This window comes from Vanellus vanellus, assembly GCF_965231255.1.
Source record: "Vanellus vanellus genome assembly, chromosome: 18".
Classification (NCBI taxonomy): domain Eukaryota; kingdom Metazoa; phylum Chordata; class Aves; order Charadriiformes; family Charadriidae; genus Vanellus; species Vanellus vanellus.
The window spans coordinates 1,965,935-1,983,110 of record NC_138923.1 but is presented as its reverse complement, the minus strand read 5'-3'; the positions used below and the strand labels follow the sequence as shown (position 1 = coordinate 1,983,110).

Sequence of the window (17,176 nt, the reverse complement as noted above, 5' to 3'; positions counted from 1 at the left end):
ATTTAATCTGAACTTTAATCTCTCCTAAAAGCACTTCAGTTTTAAACAGATTCTCTGTTGAGCTCTCCATATGGAAGTACTCCCATGTGAACTCCACCAGCACTTTCACAGCTAACACATATTGCAAACAATTCACTTCTTTTTTTCTGCTGGGACTTTATCTTCAGGTCAGACCTTCCCTTTACTGTACATCACATCTACTGACTCTGGCAGTCTCTGTGCTCCTGATTTTTGCAAAATTATTTGTGCAAGTTTTATGACTTGAATGTTCTTCATATTCCATTGCATGATTTTGGTGGGGGTTTTGTTTTTTGGTTGTTTGGGGGTTTTTTTGTTGGTTGGGTTTTGGTTTGTGATTTTGTTTTTTGGTTGGGTTTTTTTTTTTTTTTTTTTTCATTTCACCTACCAAATCTTATTCTTTCCATCTTCTACATTTAGAGACCAGTTCAGTTTATAAAGGATTTCTTGTTACTTTATGAGCATCCCACACACTGCTCTTTAATCACACCAACCTCCTTTTGTCCTTTCTCAGTTCTGTTTTGGTGGGTGGTAAACATTTGCTCATGACCCCAGTGTGGTGTCCAACACTGTCTCCATGCCACCTGCGTTACCTTCACCAGTTTCATTTAAAATTAAATCACCACCACCACAGAGGAAAACTTGAAAGTATAATCCTATGGGTGTACTAAATGCTCAAATATCTAAAAGTAAACACTGAGCCCTGCAATACAGTATTTCAGATTTTGTGTTCCTCGAGTCAGCTGTGATGGTTATCAGTCTGAGTTGTGACCTGAGTGTTTTGATTGGTAACACCACCCTACTTTGATACAAAGGAGCACCTGGGGGGAAGCATCAACATTTCATGGTGTTTATGTGGTGTGTGCACCCCTCTGTTACAGCCCACACCAGTAACACTGCAGGTTCCTGACATGAGCTGCATTTGCGACTTTGCAACCATGACAGAAGTCTTCCTCGAGACTCTCCCAAAGGTTCTGGAAGCTCATGGGGTCCTCCTGGAACTGGCTTACACCAGTCAGATATTCACCCACTCCTGGTGACCCGATCAACCAGTATGACCCAGCAGCAGGAACCCTTTCAGGCCCAGACATCCCCATCAGCTGCACAAGATGTCACATGAACACCACAAGGACATGGCAGCACAGCCAAGCCAGCAGGACTGCACTGGCCTCAACAGCCAAAGGCTGTCTCCCAAAAGCACACGAATCAGCAGATCCTCAAGCAGCTCAACAGGCATCACAGCTTTGAGACAGACGGCTGTACAACTGGCTGTGGAGGTGCAGAATACCCTGACCCCAACCCACTGCTCTCATTCTCTCTCTCCATAGCCCAGCAAGGGTGACCACATTTCCCCCAGGAGTCTTCCAGAGCTCCTCTTCCAAACGGATGTTCCTATCTAGGAAACCTGACTCACTAAGCCTTGTTTTGGTCCACAGGTGAATCAGGGGTGCGTACAAGAATACTCCATGCTTCAGAGAACCAAGGAGTAAAAGATACAGATGCAGGGTCTTTTTTCCCTGCAGTAAACATTTTAGATGGACAGTATCTCCATTAGGATAAGTCCTTGAAAGGTCAGCTCATTTACCATTACTGCACAGGCCTGCTCCAACATAAACGACCGTGTACTCTAACCCTGCGCTTTTTAAATACCTGCCTATGTGAGGATATCCCTGTCAGCCAGGTTTAAGAGGGGAAAGGAGGTCCTTTACAAAAGCTTCATCCTCTGACAAACTATATAGGCTACATGAAGCGGAGCTGCCATGTTTAAGTGTAACTGGTTCCTTTCTGACACACCTTACAAAAAGGGAAGATCTCCAAGTTACAAAGATCTTCTGCCAGAATTGTTGATCACACAACTTCCCACAGTGATCAGGAAAAACTGTTCTGCAGGCAGTGACAGGCTTACTGCAGTCCCCAGGACCTTTCTGAGAGTCAAAATCCCTGTAGCCACTTCCCTCCTCTGGCACAAGGACAAAGGTTATACGCCGAAGTCAGAATCTGTGTTAGTTCACCAAGGCCTTTCAGGATGCCTGGGCAACTTGTAACTCTTCATTCCGTCGATGGTCTAACAGACCTCTAACTTAGCAGGCATGATCCCTCCCTACCTGATTCACCCCTTCCTCCCGTCCCGTCCCCTTCCCTCCCACATTCACCAAGATCAGGATTACCCCGAGCACCCACCACCCCAGCTTTGCAGGCTCCAGCTCCAGTCTCACCCTTCCTTCATTCCCTTCATCTGCTGCTCAAGAGGAATCTACCCACTGCCCCATCAGGACTTCACCTGCAGTCTATCTTTGTCCTCATTTCCCACTGCAGCAACACTACAAACATTAGGACTAACCATTTTCCCTGCTCAGTGCTGCAGAAGTGTTTAAACGCTCTAAGACTGCCTTTCACTTTGCTAAGCGTGATTACTGGTAATACAATGGAAAACTGCCATGACAGATAGCGGCCTTTTAAAAAGGCAGGAAAAAAGACAATACTTCTGCCTTTTTCAATGGATTGTCTCAAATTAAAAAAGAAAAATATATATATATATTCCTTATGTCCCACTTTATATTCAGCAAAAACTGTACAGTTCATTGAAAGCAAATAATTGAGTGTTTCTTTAAAAAAAAAAATAAATCACCCATTACAGGAAAATTTGATTAGGTCCTGCTTGAGATCTTCACACTTAAGGCCATTTTAGGCTGCCTAAAGAGAAAAGTTACAGTATGACCATGATTTAAGAGTTGCAACTTGACAATGTGCCTACCAAGCGAACTTCCAGCAGGAAGCTTCAGAAGTTCTTTGTTATTTCCCAAGATGCTTAAAGCCAAAGCACAAAAACCCACCCAAATACCAACAATTAAGAACTTCCTGTGCAGCTATTAGAAACATAATATAATATTGGAAGTCCACAGCAGTCTGATTTTTCTAACAAATTGAATACAAGCAAGACCAACATTGCAACACAAAGTGGCAAAGTGAATCCTGATTGAAAAATTAAATTCTTAATGGCTTTTACAATTAAAAAAATATTTAAATACCTATTTCACTAAACACTCCAAGAAAGGCTCTGCATTAAGCATTCAGCAGCTCACATTCTTCTACTGTGAAGTAAAACTAAACAGCTGGCACTAAATTATCCATTTAGTTCCTCAGTAAACTCAGTTTATATTCCTTCTATTTCTAAGGCAAAAATGGAAAAGAAAAAACTTTCAGATTATACATGACAAAAGGTCTGAAAAGAAAAACAGGCGTGTATTCTGCAAGTCAAATCCTCCTCCTATAGTATTTACTTTTTAGTACACAAAAAAAATTCCAGAAGTGACTCTTGGATTGATGGCACTCTCTAAAAAAAATGAATAAATAACTCAAATTACCAAATATTAGATCATTTAAACATATCTGCACATCACTATAGTATTCGCTATGCTTACGGGGAAGCCACAAGGGCAACCACATCCACACACAGCTGACTACCTGAGCTTCCCTACAACTACTTTATACATAAAGGTTTCATCACAAGAAAGCTAATTCAGCTTCCTAAAAATACCGGTTGCTTAAAGACAGCAGCGACACGCTATCGCTTGCCGGTACGCACAGATCCCAGGTGGTCCCCTACACTCCGCTCCCATTTCTGGTGCGCTGGTTCCTACTGCGTAGGTATTGCCAATGTCCAAGAGTGACTGTGCTCTGAAAGCAGCTGGAAGGGGACAGGAGAAAGCTAGAGAGTAGACAATGATTCATTCCAACCTTTACTTTTGTTTGCCCTTTTTTTTTTTTTTTTTTTTTTAAATATAACTTCCATGCAGAGTTCTCCAGAGTAACTGCTGATGTCGGAGCCTGCCTTCTGGCCTTGGCACAGCCACAGATACTTCCAGCCACATGGGAGGAAAAGCTTATGCTACATGACTTTTTTTTTTTTTTTTTTTTTTTTTTTAACATTTAGGCCAACAACGTGTTCTCATCTGAACATTACAGTTAATGAGTCCTATCAAGAATTTCTAACAAAAACTGTACATGAGTTTACAAACGTATTAACATATAAATAACGAGAAGCTTCCTGCCTGGAGCCTCCACAGTAGTCTTTTTGCTTGAGAATATAATACTGGAAGGGTAGACCCGATCCCTTTCCACAGCACCAGTCAGAGCTGGCTTAGTCCAGTCAGCCATTCTGCTCAAGCATCACAGGGTTTTTTTCTTCTTCAGTGCCTCTGGCTTCAATAAGCAGTCTGTCATTACTGTGCAAAAGCAAGAGTCCAATGCCTTTGAGAAGGAATCCTGCTGCTAAGAGGCCTGTGCCACCCGGTCATCGTTCTGGCCCGAGCTCTTGCTGGAAGGTCCGTTTCTTCTCCCGACAGTGTTTCTTGTGAGCAGGCCAGTCTTTTTGCTGGCATTGTGACCCACAGTACCTCGCTACCTGGCATCGGCCACAAATGTTGAATTCACGTAACTAGGAAGAACACAAGACAGCGTTAGTGAACCTGCTCAGTGCCAAGGAGCGCCCCGGCATCATTCCCCAAGTCAGTTCATGATCAAGTCTTCTGCACCATCACAAATATGAGCATCCCACCAGCAGCAGCAAACTAATAAAACGTTTTGGAGTAATTGCATTTGTTGATTTTGCAAAATTTGTTGCTCTTGCAAAATCATATTATGGGCTTAATAGACAAAATACTTGAGCGCTTTACATTTGTTCTCACAAAGCTACTGTTTTGCCAACTTGAGTTCTGTTTTTAACTACAAACTTCCTAAATTCAGAAACGATTAGCAGGTCTGCACAAGCTCAGCCATTGCCAAACTTACGGTTATCCAGGCGGCTTTCATATGCAGAGCCAAATAAAAGGTAAAGCTCACTCTTTTTCTCATTTGAGATAATTTTTACAAACGTTCCCTTCCCCAAAGAAAAAAGCGGAACACAGTGATTTTAGCCTACTCAGCATTTGTTATCACAAGAAAAGCCCTTCTTATTCACAGATAAGGACATCTGTCTGACAGGCACAGCCCTTGGACACCTCATTCTCTGCCATTCTCTGACTATGCATGTTGTTTCATTCCATCTGCTTACAGCACAGAGCTAGAACCACCTTTCCTCACAGCTCTCTCCTGAATAAAGGCCACTCAAATTCTTCTCGTGGAAGGTCAAGCATGTTATTTTTTGATTCCACTACTGCCCAAAACCTCTTACAATGCTTTCTCCTGTCTTACACAGCTGCTTGCTCATTCCAGCTCTGCGTCCCTAGAGGAATGCTTCCACCTGTTTTTTTGTACACTCTGCAGAAATCACACTCCTCCCAGTAACCACTAGGTCATTTATTGTTCCAGTTCAAAACTATGTTCTCTCAAACTGAAAATTATCATAGGATATAAGGATTCCTGACAGAGAAAACCTGAGTTAAAAAGAATTATCGCTTTTAGCCACTGAATGGCACACGTAAAGCTGTACATTTTAAGGAATAAATCCCTGGACACACACGGTAGGCTGAGCTGTTACATGCCTACTTTCAACTCTTCTGAACGCACCTGTTTTTCAATCATTGTGCATGGGGGGTAGTGACATTCATAATATGTGCATGAGTTCTCCTCCTCCTCCACAACATCCCCGTTAGCATTGTAATAGCGTGTTACATTCAGTACAGGAAACTGCTCTTCTATAGGATCTGTGGGAAGCTGTTGGATTGCCAGCCAATACAGACTTTGTTCCCTGTAAAAAAACAAGTACAGATTTGGTCCATAGATTCATAATAAGCATAGAGGGAAATTGATTCCAAATTAATTAATAAAGTAAGTCGGGTTAAAGTTGCATTTAGCCTGTTAAGCCTCAGACTTACTCCTCATATATGCTGATATTTTTAGGGTTATTTCAGCCTAAATGCAAAAAAAATTTTAAAAATATCTATCCAGAAGCATTTACAACAAGCCAAATTATTTACGTGTAAATGGCTTAAAGTCTGTTTCTTGTTCTTGAACTCCCAGGATCATTAGAAGCACCACTGGAGCATCGTTGCCATTCACTACATCAGTCTAATAAGTGCTGAACATCCCTATCCTATTATGGATACCCAACCTATTATGGGTCCTGCAAACGTTTCAAGAGAAGTGTCTAGTGTGATGTTAAGTCTATGGGTCTCCCACCAAAAATGAACATGCCTGCACTACATCATAGATTAATTAAATCCATCCTGACATTACAAGTTTTGATACGCTGTTTGACTGCGGTGACAACATCTGGCAGAGCAGGACCTCTACATAACAATACCACGGGGTTAGATGGTCCTTTCACAGCTAGTGTGAACAGTAAGCATTAACTCTGTTCCCCAGGTGAGGAAGATAAGACGTATAGTGATGTGTAAGTAGCCCAAGGTCAACTAAAAAAGGCTCTGCCAAGATAAAAAACCACTAAAGGAAGGAGACAACAACTGAAGATATTTTCAATTTTTTTGATGGCAAGCCCCTGCCAAATCTTGATGTACCTTTGTTTACTAGAGATTTCTTCAGCTTTGGGTTTCCACCCCCAAGGAACAAGGCGCAGATTGTCTAGGCGGTTGTCCACTGTCACTGAATTCAGATGTACCACTTGAAACCCAGGAGCAATCCCTCCTCGGTGTCTCTCCCTGGAGGACACAAAAACAACTTGAAGGTCAGTGATGAACAAGACTCCAGAGCTAAAAAGCAAAGAATCATACTAATTCCAGAAGATACGCTGCATTCTAGCCTGCTGCCTGGTGTCACTGAAACAGTCGCAGTAAAATGTGGGTTGCCAACAGACTTCAGTGACTACTTTGGATACATCAACTCCCAGAAGAGACTTGTTCCAGGAGGTTATTTCCACTATAAACAAGTTGAATCAAAAGACAATCATGGTATATTTTAATTGTACGAATATTGCAAAGTTAGTTCCAGAGACTACCACTCCAGTTACTGCAAGAGCATCTATATAATTATTGTGTTCCACAGAGCAGACTTGCAAGGAGCCAATACTGTTTTATTATTTTAATAGGAAATTCTATCAGGCACATTTATGCATGTTTGGCACCGACATGAAGTCACAGAGTTTGTTATTTATGAAGAAATGTGTCTTCAGCAGCAACAGGACAGTGGTTTCACCACCCAGTACGCAAGTACTTTTTAGACTTTAATTGGGCAAAACATGTAGAAAGCCTGCGATGACTCCACAGTTGGCCAAGACACATCTACTGAAGCTTGCTCAAAACCAACACAGGACTATCAGCAAGGAGGACAGCTGTATGGTAAGTCCTATTGCGATTCTTCCCTATTGCCTTCTAACAGTTTTCATTTCCCATTCCACCTTCTTTTCACCTCTCCTTTCTCTATTTCATGAAGTATCAAGTTCACTGTCAAGCACCCTTATGCCTGGACAAGTTGCCGTATCGCTTCTTGTGGGAATCCCCATCCCACCTGAAATGTAAGGCTTGGACAGAAATTGTCTCTCAGTACATTTGCTGTGCCACGATTAATTTCACAACACAGAGAGAACACACTGGCAGCAATCAAGGACAATGTAAAACTGACAGCACTGTCTGAGGGGTACCCAGCATTTCCTGCATTCTGTGTGACCATTCCAACAGCTACTGACAACTTTACCCAAGTCTAGTGTGGATGCTGCTTCCAGCTCGGCATTTACTGAACATTTCAGTTCAAATAGCTCATCCAATTTTGAAGAGATATGATTTGCCCAAGTCAAAAAATTCCCACCTTTTTGGTTTTATTTCCCCTTTACAAAGCTCTAGCGTTATCCAGCAGAACAGGGAAATTCATTTCAATGTGACTGACAATGAAAAATGTAGTCTTTTGTTTTCTCTGTCAAAATCCATCTAGATATGGTTAAATTATATACCTTGGGGGAAAGAAAAACACTTGCAATTCACATATGCACCAAAACTTCCTAGAATTTTATGAGTAAAATCCCCTTGGAGGAGCTACACGCAGCACCCACATGTAGCCCATGCTCTAGTCCGTAGGCAAAGCAATTCCTCCTGTAACAGCAGCCCTGCACAAGAACAGAGTATGGAGCCTCCTGCTGCGGAGGCCTTTGGGCCCCCCAGAACAAGGAGAAGCTCTCCCCTTTGAATATAAAATAAAATCCTCCTTTTGGGGAAAAAAAAAAGAGAAAATCACACAAAAGCAAACCGTGGCAAGGAGTCTGCTGAAAGGCCCTAAAGGAGGAAAACCTGCTTTTGAGTTGCCAAAGGCTACCAGAGGGTCTGGCAAAGGAAATTAGGAACCTTGAGGGCTACATGTGGGAACCCAGGACGTACATGTACCCAAATGGATGAAGGTGAACATCAGACAGTTACAGAAAAGGAGAAGGAGTTAAGGTTCTTTCTTAGACTGAGACTAGGACAAAGTGCCAACAAGAAAGATGGGATAGATATGAATGAGGAATCTGGGAGGAGGAGAGAGAAGGTCAGAGCAAGACTAAACTGTGCTGGCGGGAAAGGGAGGAGGGGAGTCTAAGACCAAGTTAAGAAATATTTTTGAAATGGACTGGATAATGAGAGTTTAAGAAAGGTTGGATTTGGAGAAAGAGGATTACGAGACATTGTTCATGACACCAGGAAGCCACAGCAGAGTGGCACATGCCCACCACTGCTCCTACGGAATCTATATCCATACCCACAACGCCCTTAAGTAAATACTGATAAAATCCACTACCACAGCGAGCCCACTTTTTTCACTTTGTAAAAACCCAAATTCATCTACATTGGTGTCAGTTTTTCTGTAACTAGTGAAAAAGGTCTTAAAACAAACGTGGAATTTGGGCCTTGCTGATGACCAATACCCCTGGACTGAGATGCCAGAATTAGCAACAGCAAATTCAGGACGGTCCCTTTCCTCCATACATAATCACGCAACCTTTGAATGCACAGGAATGCACTCCTCCTCTCCCTAGACCTATGCTTCAAAAGCGTACAGCATGGACCACCTCCAGAAGTTCATCAGAAATGTGCAGTGAAGGACAGGCTCATGGAAGAACCTGCCTTCTCCTTTGCAGAAGTGGACAGAGAAGAAAGAGCCTCAGTAACGCAGCCAACTCTCCTGCAGAGCTGTAGCTTCTACCTCCTCCAGCACACCTCAGTTCCCACAAGATGCCAGGCAAAACACTTAAACCAAAACTTTTCCAACAATTAACTGGATACTGTTCTTTTCATATTTCATAAGAACTGAGGCCTGTAATAGAAGTGCCAAGTACAGACAACAGCAATTCAAGTCAACAGGAGCCATAACCAAATAGGTTTTAGGCAGTATGATGGTAAGTGTTCTAAAAAAAAAAAAAAAAATCAGGTCTTAGATGTCTTTTTGAACACGCAGTTAGTGATACTTATGACTAATCTCCTGATGCTGCTATTCCCCAGGGAACATCGCTGCACCCAGCCAAAATACAGCAGGCTGGGATTTCTATACAGGGAACAGGGCGAGAAGATGACAGACTTATTCTGCAGGTCCCTTTCGAGAGACATTCAAATCCTTCTTTGGACGAGCTAACAGTCCATCCTGAAAACACAGCAAGCACAGGAGAGGCTGCAGGAAGCTCTTCCTGAAAGAATATTTGTAGCATACGTGGGTATTTTTCAGATCTTGTTTCCCATTTAGTACCACAGTTCACTCTGCAGAGGTCAGCAGGAGCACTTTGGGGGAAGAGCGGGAGAAGGTCCCCGTCATTGCTGCAGCTTCGGTAGCCACAAGCCTCCTATTCTGAGGGCCTCACTACCCAAATAGAGATACCTGATTAACTAAATTAAAAAAAAAAAAAAATAAAATTGCTTTACTGGCAATAGCATCCAGCACATGCCTACTTACTTCATCTTAAACCAGAAGCACACAATCAGGTTAGATTTTTTTGGACTGAGATGATTTTTTGGGATATGTTTGGGGAAGAACAGCTAAATTACACTCCTATACCTGCAGTAATTCAAGTTATTTGATTTTAATTTACCCAAGAAGTAAGGCTGGCACTGGAAAGAGCAGTGACTGCCACTGCCCATCTCTTCTGTCTTTCAAAGGCTCCAAAACCTTCAGCATTACTCCTTCTCGCAAAGGGAAGGACCTGTCACTAAAATACGTTTCTGTTTTGTTTTCAAAGCAGCCCCCAGTGCAGGTAAGTAAAACTGAACAATAAGGTTGTTCTGTTCAGGGGGCGCAGTAACTACATTGCACCTGTAGACGAAAGACTTTCTAAAGACATTACGAGGTTCAGTCAGGAAGGCATACTAACCTGTGTTAGCTTGTAATTAAAGACCACAGCAAAACGTACACCCTCAAAGGGATCAAATTGACTTTACAAAAACAGCTGAAATACTTTGCATTTTCTGGTTGAAGAATTTGACCTTGCAACTTCAGAACCGCAGCTCCGCTTGCCTGACAGTTTACACCCCACCTTTGTGACTTTCAAAAATCCCTATTACATGCACGGCCTCAGATTTTTTAACACCAGCACATACTGGTGTGACACAATTTGAACTACCTAACTGAATACATTAGAATTTTTACGTGAATTTCCTAATTTAAGTAAAACAAACCAGAAGAGGCAATGACTGGGCTATGTAATAAGCAAACACCTGGACTGTCATCATCTACACAGCCTTCAGCTGGAACAGTCAGTTGGAATAATTTAAGGTGCTGTTTAGTGCTACTTACAGACAACAATTATTACTGTATGAGGTTCACAGTTACCAGTAGCTGACAGTGATTTACCCCACATAAAGTAGCCAACTTTGTAATAATTTTCACCAAAGTTATATGTGCAAAAAGGTTAAACATTAACAGACATGGGTTAAAATCCATATTTAATGAGCAGATTGTAAATAATAATAATAGTCTCTGGTATTCTTCTTGTCTCCCTCCTCTTGTACAGAGACTAGTTTAGGGAAGAAAAAGTAACGTGGAACAACAAGGAAAGCAAGCTGTATCTTGCCCTCTGTGACTTCTATTCAATTCCATGAACTATAGTTAGAAAACATGCTTAATTTCTCAAAAAAGCCTTTCAAAAGGATTAAGTTCCCTTTAGCATAACCCATCTTCTCTACAAACCCATGAACATATCTAGAAAGAGCACGGTATTAGCTCACCGGATGAACTAATCTCTCACAACCCAGTAAGTTGGCCTCTGAATCTAAACTGGCAGCTACAAAGGATATCAAGCAATGATTCTGAGACCACGGAAAATAAGACGTAGCAGACGATATGAAGCATCATCAGCATCACTTCAGGCAGCTTTCCAAAATGCCAAACAAAAAGTTTTAAGTTATCAGAGGTTCTCACTCTCTCTCTCTCCAGTGCTCTGCCAATTCTCACTGGTGCCAGTAAAACGCACCCAATTATCACAGGACAAAAAAAAAAAAAAAAAAACAACAACCTCAAAGGTTAGTCTTCACCTATTAAATGGAGCCAGTTCCCTGCTTACCCACCCCCAGCTGAAGTTTTAGTAGCATTTCTCAGATTTAAACAGTGTCTACTTGAATGTTAGTCACCAATCAGTGCTTTCCCTGCATATAACACTTCAACAGAGACTCAGCTGTTTGAAGAAGGCTCGGTGCAAAACTAAACCATAATAAGATCTACGGCACCTCCGGTGTTGGGCTTCGAACCGAGTGTAGCTGCAAACCTCCTGAGAAGACTTAAAATACTACAGATGGAGAAGTAAACTATACACAAATTGGTGGCAGCAAACTCCACCTTAGCGAACCCTTAGAGTATTTAGCTCTCCTTATGATACCTACCAAAGCAGCTCATGCAGAAGACGGCCAGATCCCCTTCCACGGTTTTTGTCGAAGGCATAAGCAAATATTTTAGCACCATTTCCATCAGCATCTACCTCCATCCGAGCCTAGAGAAAGGGGAAAGGCTGTGAGAACATCCAACAGCGAGCAGCAGAGCACATGCTCCACTGGGATACGGGAACGACCCAGCATTTAACACTTGCCTCCTAGAGGTCGCTTGACCTTAATGGAATTTCAAACCTCCAAGGGGAACCAACCAGCTCTGCTATTGTCGTTTATGAAGATGGGAAAGGGAAGAAAGGAGGCTGTGCACAGCAGGAGTCCCGCTTGGACAAAGAACAGCAACAATCCAGTTGTGAGCCTGTAGGGCCAGGATCCATTCTCCGCTCTGGCACAGATTTTCTGTGCAGCCATCAGCAAGTCACCAAGGCTTTGTTTTCAGTGTTGCTTTACACCAATCTAATTAGGGGTTGCTAATGAAAGGAGTGGTCCTGCCCTCTTTTCTCCACTCCACTCCATAACTTTCTGCTGGTGCTAATGCTCACAAACGAAGGACTAGGTAAAGCCAAGATCCTCACAGTGTACTGCCACGCTGAGTGACAGCATGTGCTTACAGGCAGCTACCACAGAGCAAGCATCGTGGTTTTGGGGAGCAGCACTGCCACAGCACTTAAACTTCTAACAGCAGCTCTGAAGTTCCCGCTGCGCTGCAGGCACTAAGCAAAAGATGGTCCCTCCTCAAAAAAAGCCTTAGGTTTAGATTTTAGATCCAAAACCACTTTCCCTTTCAAAGTCTTGGTAGAACCCACTTATCCTCCTTCAGTGGTTGTTAAGAGAAAACACTTTTTCTGATCCCACCGTAAGTTACAATAAGAGAAGTTTTTCTCATCCAAGAAACAGCACAGAGTGAAAATTTTAAGAGTTTCCCAAACCAAACAAGAAAAGACAAATTACCGGTTGTCAAAAAGCATACAAACACAAAGCTGAAAACAAAAAACTAAATAATAAATTAATTTGTTTTAAACTAATGCTCGTTTAAAACGACAAAAAAAAAAAAAAACAACCACGGACTTTTCCTGCTGGAAAGCATTCACATTGGTATTTCAGTAGTTTCAAACTTTTTTTTTTTCCCCCAGAGCCGGAAAGTTAGGGGGCAGAACGCTTCCATAAGCAGTTTTATTTAGGCATGTCACACAGAAAGAGAAAAAAAAAATCCCTTCAGCAACAGATCGCGGTTGCCGCCTCCCCCCCCCCCGCCCTTCTCCTGCCCCCCGGGAGCACCGCGAACCGGCCCCACGGCAGAGCCCGCGCAGGCACCGCCGGCCCCAGAGGCAAAGGGGCGGCGGGGGGGTGAGAGGGCACCGAAAGGGGTTTGGTACCAGGAGTAAAGGAAGACAGAAAATAAAGCGAGGAAGGCGGAGCAGCGTCGGAGCGCGGGCGGCACAGGCGGGCCGGGACCCGGAGGGGGGGGGGGGGGGGCGGCCGGGGGGGCCCCTCACCTCGAAGGAGTAGCTCTCCACCAGCGGGATGTCCTGCTCGTCGATCAGCGTGTACTTGGTCTGAAACACACCGCGCCCGTCAGCACCGCCCGACCCGGCCCGGCCCTCCCGCCGCCCGCCCTGCCGGACCCCGACCCCCGGTCCCCGGCCCCGCCGCCCTCCCGCCCCACCCGGCGCGGCCGAGCCCGGCCCGCAGCGCCCGGCCGCGCCCCCCCCGGCGCCCTCAGGCCGCGGCGCGCTCACCTTGCCGGCCACCCGGCCGAGCCGCACGATCCCCAGCTTGAAGTCGGTCATGGCGGGGCCGGGCCGGGCCGGGGCCGCCGCCGCCCGCGCTCGCCCCTCACAGCCCGCGAGCGCGAGCCGCCACCGCCGACCGCCGCTGCCACGCGCCGCCGCCTCGCGCACACCCGGGGAGGAGGGGGCGGGGCGCCGCACCACCTCCCACCCGTCGGACGCCCAGCCAATAGCGCCCCGCGCCGCCGGCGCGTCGCTCTGACTACGCCGCCGCGTCGGCCAATCGGCGAGCGGCGCGGCGCAGGGTCACGTGGGGAACTGGGGGGGCGGGGCGGGCCGGGGCCGGGGGGAGGGGGGAACCGCGCGCGGGCGCGGGCTCGGGAGCGGGCTGCGGGCGGGGGGGCGCGGACGGTGACGTCACGTTCGCGGGAAGCTTTGTGCCGCCAACACGGGAGAGCGCAAGCCGGGGGGGGGCGGCAGGGCTTAAAGGGGCCGCTCGTTCCTGCCGTCTGCCTCCTCGGGGGGACCCGCCTGGCACCGGCACCGGCACCGGCACCGGCACCGGCACCGGCACCGCGCTGCCCGGGAGGGCCGGGGATCCTCCGGGGCCGGGGACCTTCTCCCCAGCGCGGGGCCCAGCCGCGGGCCGCCCTCAGCCCCTGTGGGTGGCCGAGGCCCCTCCGCCGCCCCCGGCCCTGCACTGCCGGCGGGAGGCGCCGCCCGGTGCCCGGCGCCCGACACGGAGCGGCCGACACGGCTGGAGGGGAGGGATGTCACCCAGAGGGACCTGGGCAGGCTGAGAGGTGGGGCTGTGCTGACTTCGTGAAGTTCAACAAGGCCAAGCGCAGGGTCCTGCACGTGGGTCGGGGCAATCCCAAGCACAAATGCGGACTGGGCGGAGAGCAGCCCTGAGGAGAAGGACCTGGGGGTGATGATTGCTGAGAAGCTCAACGTGAGCCGGCAATGCGCGCTGGCAGCCCAGAAAGCCCCCGGCACCCCGGGCTGCATCCCCAGCAGCGTGGCCAGCAGGGCGAGGGGGGGATTGTGCCCCTCTGCTGCGCTCCGGGGAGACCCCCCCGCAGTGCTGCCTCCAGCTCGGGGGGTCCCACAGCAGAAGGACACAGAGCTGTTGGAGAGGGGCCAGAGGAGGCCCCGGAGATGCTGTGAGGGCTGAAGCCCCTCTGCTGGAAGGACAGGCTGGGAGAGTTGAGGGGGTTCAGCCTGGAGAAGAGAAGGCTCCGGGGAGACCTCAGAGCCCTTTCTAGTGCCTAAAGGGGCTCCAGGAGAGCTGGGGGGGGGGGGACGACTCTGGATCAGGGAGAGGAGTGACAGGACGAGGGGGAACGATTTTAAAGTGAAAGAGGGCAGATTTAGGTTAGATACTAGGAAGAAATTTTTCACTCTGAGGGCGGTGAGCCCCTGGCGCAGGGTGCCCCGAGAAGCTGTGGCTGCCCCATCCCTGGAGGTGTTCAAGGCCGGGTTGGACGGGGCTGGGAGCAGCCTGGGCTGGGGGGAGGTGTCCCTGCCCAGGGCAAGGGGGTAGACTAGATGGTCTTTGAGGTCCCTTCCAAGCCAAACTATTCTGTGATTCTATGACAATAAAAATCACCAGCACCAAAAAAGTTAATCCTTATTTCACAAAGCCCAGGGAAGGCAATTTGCAGAGCTTTCCCTCCCGAAGGCTCTGCAGCCGGAGCCAAATGCGTCCAGGCAGACGCATGGAGAGCTGCCCTGTTTCCCTGACGGATGTGTTGGCTTCCTCAGCCAACGCTTGAAAGATGTACCAGAGGGAATTCAAAGTCCAAATAAATGGATGAAGTGGCCGAGGAGGGCTGATAAAGAAACTTCCTATGTGCAAAGTTACAAAGGTGTAGGGCAGAAGAGGACAACTGTGTCCCAAAGAACATGAACAACAAGGAAGGTGGGTTTAAACCGGTGCTGGGAGCATCTAAATGAGACAAATGTTGAATCTAAAGATGAATCTCTGCAAACTTTTCTGAATGTTTCATCCCTGCGATGGAGCAGTCCCACAGAAGAGAGGTTCGCCTTGAGGCTATAAGGGAAATTAAACACACGAAGCTATATATAAGGGAAATATATATATAAGGGAAATTAAACACACGAGCGAGGTCCCTCATTAGCGCGTGGACCCACAAGATCTGGGGAGCAGCTAATTCTGCAAGCACTGCGTCCACAGTCTGGGCGCAAACCCGACCGCTTTTGTCACCACAGCGAACCGGACAGGCGAACCTTCGCAACAGGATGGGCAAAAATCATCGTGTTCAATGAAAAAGCCAATCAAGTCGTTGAGTTTGAAACAAAATAAGTACATGGTAAAAAGAATGTTTTGCTTTTTAAAGAATTTGTAAGGAAAAAAAAAAAAAAAAGTCTCTAGTAAAGTAAATTGATAATTGGAAAGGAAAAGAACCTGCAGTGAATTAATGAACGTGCACATCGGTTTATCGGGGGGATCACTTCATTTTTGACGGTTGTGGGTTTCAATGATTGGGCCACACCTCTGAAAGAGAACAAACCAACAAGAGCTCGTGGTAGCGCCGCTGCCAAAGCTTAGGTGTTTGGTGCTCTGGTTCCCCACGGCACCGCTCTTTCGTGTGGGTTGGAGACACCCTGAGTAGAAATTGGGGGTTTCTTATTCCGTGGATGGGGAGAAGAGATTGTCCGGGCCAGGGAGAAAATGGGAGCGATGCTGGTGATGCCCATGAGCTTTGAGTTTTGCCTGGGGGTGGTGAATGAGACCCCAGGGGTGGGCTGCTGTGCCCAAACTCACCATGCCCTGCCTGGGGAAAGCAACAGGTCCCAGAGGCGGCGGGAGACCTGGAGGACGCTTCCCTGAGACAAAACGCCGCTGTGAGGTCACCCCGTGGTGAAGGGTTCCCCATAGGAGCAGTGTACTGTCAGCCCTTCCAGCACTGGGGGTTATTTCGGGCTGTGCATAGGCACGTGAGGGCATCACAGCAATTTGAGTTCATGATTTCAGCCCGAGGGATTCTCTGCATCTTCCTTCCCCCCCAAAAACCCACAAGATTTGTAGGATTGTCTCCGGTTTGGAAGTTTGCTGTGGGTACTGCTTGCGTTTCGCCCCTGGGGGGACAGCAGCTGCCTGACTCCGGGAAGGGCGATGGAGCACCGGCGCTGCTCTGCTCCGATGCCCGCCGTGGAGGTAAGCTGCGGGGCTGTGCTGTCCCAGCCCGATTTCCAGCCAGGGCTTCTGCCTGCAACTTCGCCAGAAAGCAGGCTGCTCCCCGCCTTTACGCCAGAAAAAGCTCCCTTTCCTATTTGGGCTTTTTTTTTTCCTCCTTTTGACACACTCTGTGCTTCCCATGTCCCCCACTCGGCGTGGTTCCCTGTCCCCGGGGATGTTGCAGAAGGACACGGTGTTCCCGAGGCCACAGATTCGGCAGGAGGCAGTGGATGGAGACCACCTCCCCCCCTTCGCAAAGAGCAGGGTATCTCCGCAGCACTCTGGTCTCCTGCTATGGGGGGGGCATGGAGTCACATTCCCACTCATGGGGACAGACGCACTCGGACGAGACCCCGAGTACGGCACTGGTGTCACAGCCACACTCCACCAGCTGATCCACACGGGTTTGGGGACAGCAGAGGAGCCCCAGTAGCGAGGGGTTCCCACCCCACCGTGCTGCTGTCAAGCTTGGACAGCACCCACACCCCCATGAGTGC

General features: G+C 47.3%; 1 protein-coding gene across 1 annotated transcript; it reads right to left on the bottom strand.

Moving 5' to 3' along the window:
- Positions 1-3,352: 3,352 nt before the first annotated feature.
- Positions 3,353-13,537, bottom strand: ZMYND19 (zinc finger MYND-type containing 19; the record flags this gene model as incomplete). The annotated part of the gene is made up of 5 exons (XM_082492545.1): positions 3,353-4,456; positions 5,527-5,707; positions 6,477-6,617; positions 11,745-11,851; positions 13,244-13,537. 5 exons carry the CDS (start codon positions 13,535-13,537, stop codon positions 4,313-4,315), a joined length of 867 nt encoding a protein of 288 aa, XP_082348671.1. The 3' UTR covers positions 3,353-4,312.
- Between the last annotated feature and the right edge of the window lie 3,639 nt (positions 13,538-17,176).